Source organism: Gobius niger, assembly GCF_951799975.1.
Source record: "Gobius niger genome assembly, chromosome: 15".
In the NCBI taxonomy this organism is placed as follows: Eukaryota; Metazoa; Chordata; class Actinopteri; order Gobiiformes; family Gobiidae; genus Gobius; species Gobius niger.
Window position 1 is genome coordinate 31,791,434 of NC_136866.1, and position 9,981 is coordinate 31,801,414.

Here is a 9,981-nt window from a genome sequence, read left to right on the forward strand (position 1 = left end):
CAGGTGGTGGACATGCGTCGCTCCGAGGGACTGCGGGAGGAAGTAGGCAGTGAAGCAGGAAGTGTTGCCGTGGAGACAGTGCGCATGGCCCCGCCCCTCGCTAGGTCAGAGTTCGGCTTCAACCTGAGCTTCGACGAACTCAGCAACGTGGGTCTGGAGGAGCAGCGCCCCCCCTGGGCCATGACGGTACAATAACCCTCTGGTGTAGTAACAGTCTTTGTCCTGTAGGGCCCTCCTGACTCTGGTGTAGTAACAGTCTATGTCCTGTAGGGCCCTCCTGACTCCCCTGACTCTGGTGTAGTAACAGTCTTTGTCCTGTAGGGCCCTCCTGACTCTGGTGTAGTAACAGTCTTTGTCCTGTAGGGCCCCCCTGACTCTGGTGTAGTAACAGTCTTTGTCCTGTAGGGCCCTCCTGACTCTGGTGTAGTAACAGTCTTTGTCCTGTAGGGCCCCCCTGACTCTGGTGTAGTAACAGTCTTTGTCCTGTAGGGCCCTCCTGACTCTGGTGTAGTAACAGTCTTTGTCCTGTAGGGCCCTCCTGACTCTGGTGTAGTAACAGTCTTTGTCCTGTAGGGCCCCCCAGACTCTGGTGTAGTAACAGTCTTTGTCCTGTAGGGCCCCCCAGACTCTGGTGTAGTGACAGTGTTTGTCCTGTAGGGCCCTCCTGACTCCTCAGACTCTGGTGTAGTAACAGTCTTTGTCCTGTAGGGCCCTCCTGACTCCTCAGACTCTGGTGTAGTAACAGTCTTTGTCCTGTAGGGCCCTCCTGACTCTGGTGTAGTAACAGTCTTTGTCCTGTAGGGCCCTCCTGACTCCACAGACTCTGGTGTAGTAACAGTCTTTGTCCTGTAGGGCCCTCCTGACTCTGGTGTAGTAACAGTCTTTGTCCTGTAGGGCCCCCCTGACTCCTCTGACTCTGGTGTAGTAACAGTCCTTGTCCTGTAGGGCCCTCCTGACTCCCCAGACTCTGGTGTAGTAACAGTGTTTGTCCTGTAGGGCCCTCCTGACTCCCCAGACTCTGGTGTAGTAACAGTCTTTGTCCTGTAGGGCCCTCCTGACTCTGGTGTAGTAACAGTCTTTGTCCTGTAGGGCCCTCCTGACTCCACAGACTCTGGTGTAGTAACAGTCTTTGTCCTGTAGGGCCCTCCTGACTCTGGTGTAGTAACAGTCTTTGTCCTGTAGGGCCCTCCTGACTCCCCAGACTCTGGTGTAGTAACAGTGTTTGTCCTGTAGGGCCCTCCTGACTCCCCAGACTCTGGTGTAGTAACAGTGTTTGTCCTGCAGGGCCCTCCTGACTCTGGTGTAGTAACAGTCTTTGTCCTGTAGGGCCCTCCTGACTCCACTGACTCTGGTGTAGTAACAGTCTTTGTCCTGTAGGGCCCTCCTGACTCCTCAGACTCTGGTGTAGTAACAGTGTTTGTCCTGTAGGGCCCTCCTGACTCTGGTGTAGTAACAGTGTTTGTCCTGTAGGGCCCTCCTGACTCTGGTGTAGTAACAGTCTATGTCCTGTAGGGCCCTCCTGACTCTCCTGACTCTGGTGTAGTAACAGTCTTTGTCCTGTAGGGCCCTCCTGACTCCTCAGACTCTGGTGTAGTAACAGTCTTTGTCCTGTAGGGCCCTCCTGACTCTGGTGTAGTAACAGTCTTTGTCCTGTAGGGCCCTCCTGACTCCTCAGACTCTGGTGTAGTAACAGTCTTTGTCCTGTAGGGCCCTCCTGACTCCCCAGACTCTGGTGTAGTAACAGCCTTTGTCCTGTAGGGCCCTCCTGACTCTGGTGTAGTAACAGTCTTTGTCCTGTAGGGCCCTCCTGACTCCTCAGACTCTGGTGTAGTAACAGTCTTTGTCCTGTAGGGCCCTCCTGACTCCTCAGACTCTGGTGTAGTAACAGTCTTTGTCCTGTAGGGCCCTCCTGACTCCTCAGACTCTGGTGTAGTAACAGTCTTTGTCCTGTAGGGCCCCCCTGACTCCTCAGACTCTGGTGTAGTAACAGTCCTTGTCCTGTAGGGCCCCCCTGACTCCCCGGACTCCGTGGACCTGTGGCGCCTGACGGACCGCCAGCAGGCCGAGTACCACACGGCGTATCAGGATTACATCACCCACATGTCCAGCCTGGAGGAGGGTCAGGCTCAGGGTCAGACCGAGCCCCGTGAACCCGACCGACGAATCCCCAAGAGGAACTCCATCAAACTGCCCGACGACAGCGACGCCCTGCACCCAATCAGAGAGGACCACGAGGAGGAGGAGCCGGGCACCAGCGCCCGCCCTCAGGGTACGGCCCTGACCACGCCCAAGGCCACCGCCCACACGCCCAAGGCCACGCCCACTCCTAACCCTAACGGAGACGAGGACTCGGAGGCTCTGGACAAGAAGGACTCGTCCGACTCCGGAGTCAGGTCTGGACCTGGTTTAGACCCATGTTTATATATATATATATATATATATATTTATATCTGTTTTTACTTTAAACAGCGTCTGAACATCAGTTCTGTTCTTCTCAGGTCCAATGAGAGTTCCCCAAACCACTCTCTGCAGGACGACGACCCGAGCAGAGCCAAAGCTGCGACAGACGGACGTATGTCCATCTGCTCCGACCAGGGCAGCGTCGGGTCAGTGCTGCACTAAACTATAGATAATATATAACTGTTATTTATATGTATAACCAATAACATGGTTATCATCACACCATGTCGCCCAGGGCAGCGTCGGGTCAGTGCTTCACTAAACTATAGAATAACTAGAGGTGGGGCGTTATCGGCGTTATCGGCGTTAACGTGAGACTCTTATCGGGCGATAAAAAAAATATTGTCCTTTGTTCAGACTCGGGGTCACTGGACTTTTCTAACAGACACATTTTCACAGAAATGTTTCCAGGGAAAGGCTCTTTGTGGGTCCCGACCCACCTGTTGGGAACCACTGCGTTAGGTCAAGATCAAAACCACAGTCGGTTCTTGTTCTCAGACCCAGGACTTCCCGAGTCTGCTGCAGTGTGTTTAATGTTCTCCGTGTTCTCCGTGTCATGTTCTCCGTGTTCTCCGTGTGGTTCTAGGCCCGGCGTGTGGGAGGAGGAGGCCTTTAATAACCTGAACAAGGCCAAGTCTCAGCAGCAGAAAACTCCGCCCGAGCGGAGCCTCAACAACAACCAGAACGAGAACGTGCGGGTTCTGCACCTGAAGAGAGGCCTGAACCCCGGAGACCCTCCTGAGGTCACCACCGTGTCCCGCGAGACCGTCTGCTTCAGCAGCACCGGGACCACCGGGACCACCGGGACCACCGGGACCACCGGGAACACCGGGACCACCGGGAACACCGGGACCACCGGGAACACCGGGAACACCGGGAACACCGGGAACAACACCACCAACGCCGCGGAGCGAGAGAGCATCCTGTAACCGGAGCAGGTTCTGAGGCGACACATCTGGTTCATCTGTCAAGAAATGTGGAGAAAACAGAGAAAACAGAGAAAACAGAGAAAACAGAGAAAACAGAGAAAACAGAGAAAAGAGGAAAAGGGAGGAAAGAAATTGGAAGAAAAAAAGGGAGAATTGAGGGAAAAATAGTTTAAAATAATGGAACATTTTGGGAGAAATCGGGAAAATTTGGCACAAAATAAAACAAATATGACGAGACAATTGGAGCAAAAATGTGGAGACGGGAAATAAATAAAGGAAAAAATGTTTAAAAAAATGACTTCAAGTTTAGTAAAAATGTGTTTTTTCTGTCGTCTGTTCAGGATAATGATGTTTGAGACAAAACGATGAGATTTTCATTTCTGACAAATCGTCCGGCTCGATCTGAAAGTTAAACTAAAACCAGTTCATGAAAAAAGACAAAACGCCCAGAACTAAATCTGCATTTCTTTGTCTTTGTTCCTGTTTGAATGTTTAAAATGTCACAAATGAAACGTTGCAGATGTTTTTCTCTCAGACCTGAGGTTCGTGTCTGACTCTGTTCATGTGGTGATGATTTAAGACGAGAAGCTGCAGGAGAAGTTTTTCAATATTTCACTGAATCTTTACGTTTCTCCTGAATCCGCCTGGAAAAAGAAAAGTTTAAAGTTTCTTCTTTTCTCCTGCAGTGACTCGCCTTAAACAGACGTGATTATTGTGACGTTTGTTAAGTATTAGAAAAGTCTAAAGTAGACGTTGTTATTAATATCATCATGAAAACATTGTTTAATTTATTGTATTTATATTAAGTTATTTGATCTTAAACCGTGTCCGGGTAAATGTTGTGTTGGAGCTAAAAGTAGCTTAAAGGAATAGGCCACCGTTTTTACATACTGAGATATGTTCTTACCTAACCTTAGCCGAGTTAATATATCCCCGTCTGGTCTTTGTCCGTGCGCTCACACATACACAGCCTCTCCCACATGTCACATAGCTCCAAAAAAGCTCACGATAGAAGCTACCAAGCTCTTCCACGTGTTCCCTATTTAAATAAAGTTACGTCAAGTGTTTTCATGCAAAGTATATTTACACAGAAATGTAACATGTGGATTTTATAAGCAGATAAAAAGGGGGACTATATTGTGAGGCGTAATGATACAGGAGCAGTAACTCCTAAAGACTCCCCCGCTCACTTCCGTCAGTAGAAGCTGCGTGACTTGTACAGAGCCTTTTACAACAAGCAGAAAATATATTTTGGGAAAGTGCTGCACATTCCTACCTCATGGTGGAGCTCCTGAGTCCTGTGTCGTTGTAAATCTGTGAAACATTACTACACTATATACTTTCTGCTTGTTATCACAGCCCGGCACGATGCACGTAAAAGGCATCGTTCACAAGTTATCCAGGCTTCTTCAACTGTTCTCTGCTGCTCTACAAGTCACGCAGCTTCTACTGACGGAAGTGAGCGGGGAAGTCTTTAGGAGTTACTGCTCCTGTATCATTACGCCTCACAATATAGTCCCCCTTTTTATCTGCTTATAAAATCCACACGTTACATTTCTGTGTAAATATACTTGGCATGAAAACACTTCACGTAACTTTATTTAAATAGGGAACACGTGGAAGAGCTTGGTAGCTTCTATCGTGAGCTTTTTTGGAGCTATATGACATGTGGGAGAGGCTGCGTATGTGTGAGCGCACGGACAAAGACCAGACGGGGATATATTAACTCGTCTAAGGTTAGGTAAGAACATATCTCAGTATGTAAAAACAGTGGCCTGTTCCTTTAAAGTGATTTTATAAAATACTGATTAATTTTCCTGTTTTTCATCTTTATTATTTATTGCATGAGATGTTTAAATGTGAAACGTGTTAAATGTAAACCTGAAGTATTTGTGCCCCCTGGTGGACACCAGTGGAGCTGCAGCGTCTGAATAAACTCGTGACCAAACCTCAGTTTCATATTTTAATGAATCGTTTTGTGCCTAAAGAGCGACGTGATCAAATTTATTTAAAAAATATGATTCTATTCTTCGGCCTGTTGGAATTGTACCTAACACATAATATTATAATATAATCACTAGCTGGAGACAGAGACCGTATTATATTGTTATTGTACAGGTTCTTTTTTCCCCAACATGGATTATTCACCTCCTCCCATCAGTCTGAGGTAAAGGAGCGTCAAGTGCAGGAAAACTAGTTTTAAACTCTTCTCTTCCATCAGAGCTCTGATGAGGAGGCGGGACAATTGTGGAGAATATTCTCTATTATTAAAGGGACTATACGGAGTTTAAAAATGTTAAAACTAAGTATTTTCCTACATGTTCCTCCATGTCCTAATGTGTAGAATGAGCTCAGACCGGTTCACCACAACTGCCTCTAAAATCCACTGTCCCTCAGAAAGGTGTTAATATAAAAGCTGCAGTTACATGTATGACCTGAGGTGGCAGTAGTGAGTATAAAATGGCCAACTTCCATCCAGCCCCTTTAACTGTACATGCAAACATCACACACATAATCAGCATTTTTCACATTAAACGTCTTTGTTGTTCAGCAGAGAATGAATTTCATTATTGAGGGAACTTGTTCCATTTTGTGCATATGACAAATTATTGCATGTGAAGCTCCAGCAGGGGGCAGTGTGTTCCACATGTTTGAGCCGCTCCCAAACCCAGAGTTTTGTAATGCTCCATCACCCTGAGAGGGCTTTTCGAAACCGTTCCCTCCTCCCTCCCCCTCCTCCCTCCCCCTACATCAGGGGTGTCCAAACCTTTTTCATGGGGGGCCACATGTTGCAGCGTACACGGGGTGAAGGGCCATAGATCGGTGGTTAGTGCCATGAAACCTTTGACAAGCAGAGGTTTAAAATGTGCCCCACACGTGATTTATGCTTCAAACCTTCGAGCAGCTCTTTGTAAAAGGTTCATTGTCTTCTTAGCCTATTATAGTTTTGTTCTTTTAGTAAGACAGAGGCTTTAGTTTACCTGCTTTAGTTTGGATCACTTCCTGTGATCATCCTCCATGCCAGCCATTTTATTGGTTAGTTAGGTTAGAAACAACTAGGTTAGCTGTTTCTAACCTTAACTAACCTAGTTGTTGGGTTAGAATTGTGTCGAATTATTACATTTCAAATAAAAAGGACCATCTCTGATATTTACTGATTCAGGAAAAAAGCCAAGGGCCAACAAAAATTGGTCTGAGGGCCGCATTTGGCCCCCGGGCCGCACTTTGGACACCCCTCCTCCCGCCCCCTACACAGCCTCCCCCAAAACAGCTTTGGACCGTGACGTCACGAAAGTTGCCGGCGCCATCTTCAAGGTCACTCGCCCCAGCGCTAACACGGGGCTAACACGGGGCTAACACGGGGCTAACACGGGGCTAACACGGCGCTAACACGGGGCTAACACGGGGCTAACACGGGGCTAACACGGGGCTAACACGGGGCTAACACGGGGCTAACACGGGGCTAACAGCTACGAGTAAACATACGGCAGCTTTTCCAGCGATGGTGTGGATTTCTTGTGTTGGAAGCTACGTTAACTCAGTTAGGCCGTCAGGCTGTGAGAACGGGCTCTCATTTTATATACATTTTCTACCTGGAAACAACGTAAGAGTCGCCGTGTTGGACTGACCAAAGGGACACAACTAGCCTGAACTGCAGCAATGACATGGGCGGATATAATTACCCAACAAACCCACAGACGTCTTCAAATAATGACTCACACATTTTTGTACCGTAAGTTTTAGTTCAGATGTGTGTTTGATATTTAGGTCTTGTTTTAGCCCTTGTTTTGCACGTGTCAACAGCTGCTAAGGCTCGTTAGCTTCAGGCTACGTCACGTCTAATACATATTTATTTCCTCAATCTATCGCCTCTAATTCTTTGTCTCACGTAATGTATAACGAGAGACAAGAGTAATGAGAGAAACACGCTAAGTCACAGACCACATGGCTAATTATGCATCATAATAAAGTCTGTGCAATACGATGCTAAGTCCTGAGCTGCTAAAAGTCACCAGCAGCTCCATTCCTTCCTGTCCATTCTAAAAGAATAATAAATAATGTTTGTTATTCTTGCAGGTTAATCTGCGCAGGAAATGGATGAATCATATTGTGATTACATTTCAACTCTCAACACAAGGTGGTAGGTCTATCACAATCGGTTCCACATATCGATAACATTAATTAAATCATCATATATACTTTTAATTATTATGATGCAATTTCTCCATCTGTGAGATCAATAAAGTACCATCTTATCTTATCTTATCTCTTATCTTATACAGTGACATTTTTGTCATTTTGATCTGACTAGATTGGTGAAAGTTAAGTGCGATTTCCATGTACATTAGTGCAATGTTTTCTCAAATATCTGTACCGTCTACATTATATTGTAGAACTGAGTTTAGTCTAAACATATTTTTAAAGGTGGTTACGGAGTACTATGTGTAGACACAAAGGTGGATGAATATAAAAAGCTTAAAGAAAATGGTTCTGATCAGAAACATAAAAATAATTACATTGAAAACTCCAGCAGCTCTTCCAACCTAATTACAAAACAGCACAATAAGCTAAACCAGCGTTATCAGTCCACATGTGTGTAATATTCACGTCAGTGTTATGACATGTTTCACATGGGTTAACACAATATGTTTGTTTAATATGTTTAATACTGAGTTTCCACAGACTGATTTGGGAAATTGGCGATTCATTAACGATGAAAAGTAAAAACATGAGGAACTGCTCTGGGTCTAAGGGCCTCCTTCTGCAGCAGCAGGGGGCGCTCTCTGGATTCTCACTGAAGCTTCTCCTGCTCCGATGTTCTCATAGACGACAGCGTCCTCCTGGAACCACAAACACAGTCAGTCACACGTTTATATGAGCAGAGTAATCTGATAACTGCAGTAATCTGATAACTGCAGTAATCTGATAACTGCAGTAATCTGATAACTTCAGTAATCTGATAACTGCAGTAATCTGATAACTGCAGTAATCTGATAACTGCAGTAATCTGATAACTGCAGTAATCTGATAACTGCAGTAATCTGATAACTGCAGTAATCTGATAACTGCAGTAATCTGATATCTGCAGTAATCTGATAACTGCAGTATTCTGATTACTGCAGTAATCTGATAACTGGAGCCAATGTTCTATTTATCTTTGAATCTTTGTGACGTGAGTTTGAACTGTTTGCTCTATTTTCCTGTTAGTTTATAAAAGTGTGAAAGATCAGAAAGAATCAGAAACATCTTCATCAGATGATTCTGTTCAGCTTCATCAATAAACCAGAATCTCCAGAAATCAGATCAGGATCAGGTCTTTGGTCTCCATGGAAACAAAGCCACTGAGTTCTTTAGTTCTTACATCGATCCTGTTCCTCCGAGCTCCGAGCCCTGAAACACAGCAGAGACTCACTCAAATAAACCAGGACTAAACTGGGACTAAACCAGGACTAAACCAGGTCTAAACTAGGACTAAACCAGGACTAAACCGGGACTAAACCAGGACTAAACCAGGACTAAACCAGGACTAAACCGGGACTAAACCGGGACTAAACCAGGACTAAACCGGGTCTAAACCAGGACTAAACCAGGACTAAACCAGGATTAAACCAGGACTAAACCAGGACTAAACCAGGACTAAACCAGGACTAACCCAGGACTAAACCAGGACTAAATCAGGACTAAACCAGGACTAAACCAGGACTAAATCAGGACTAAACCAGGACTAAACCAGGTCTAAACCAGGACTAAACCAGGACTAAACCAGGTCTAAACCAGGACTAAACCAGGACTAAACCAGGACTAAACCAGGACTAAACCAGGACTAAACCAGGACTAAACCAGGTCTAAACCAGGACTAAACCAGGACTAAACCAGGTCTAAACCAGGACTAAACCAGGTCTAAACCAGGACTAAACCAGGACTAAACCAGGACTAAACCAGGGCTAAACCAGGACTAAACCAGGACTAAACCAGGACTAAACCAGGACTAAACCAGGTCTAAACCAGGACTAAACCAGGACTAAACCAGGTCTAAACCAGGACTAAACCAGGACTAAACCAGGTCTAAACCAGGACTAAACCAGGTCTAAACCAGGACTAAACCAGGTCTAAACCAGGACTAAACCAGGACTAAACCAGGTCTAAACCAGGACTAAACCAGGACTAAACCAGGTCTAAACCAGGACTAAACCAGGTCTAAACCAGGACTAAACCAGGTCTAAACCAGGTCTGAACCAGGTCTAAACAAGGACTAAACCAGGTCTAAACCAGGACTAAACCAGGACTAAACCAGGACTAAACCAGGACTAAACCAGGTCTAAACCAGGACTAAACCAGGACTAAACCAGGTCTAAACCAGGACTAAACCAGGTCTAAACCAGGACTAAACCAGGTCTAAACCAGGTCTGAACCAGGACTAAACCAGGACTAAACCAGGACTAAACCAGGTCTAAACCAGGACTAAACCAGGACTAAACCAGGACTAAACCAGGACTAAACCAGGTCTAAACCAGGACTAAACCAGGACTAAACCAGGTCTAAACCAGGACTAAACCAGGTCTAAACCAGGACTAAACCAGGACTAAACCAG

At 45.9% G+C, this 9,981-nt stretch overlaps 1 protein-coding gene across 5 annotated transcripts in view; it reads left to right on the top strand.

Moving 5' to 3' along the window:
• The window catches only part of LOC306974635 (kinase D-interacting substrate of 220 kDa B-like), a 51,113-nt gene extending 47,703 nt beyond the window's left edge, over positions 1-3,410 (top strand). For all 5 annotated transcript variants that reach the window (XM_079571987.1, XM_079571989.1, XM_079571990.1 and 2 more), the window contains 4 exons: positions 4-186; positions 2,005-2,393; positions 2,499-2,606; positions 3,047-3,410. In XM_079571987.1, coding sequence (XP_079428113.1) covers positions 4-186; positions 2,005-2,393; positions 2,499-2,606; positions 3,047-3,389 — 1,023 coding nt within the window. In that variant the 3' untranslated portion in view covers positions 3,390-3,410. The remainder of the gene's footprint in view (positions 1-3; positions 187-2,004; positions 2,394-2,498; positions 2,607-3,046) is intronic.
• The last annotated feature ends 6,571 nt before the right edge of the window (positions 3,411-9,981 follow it).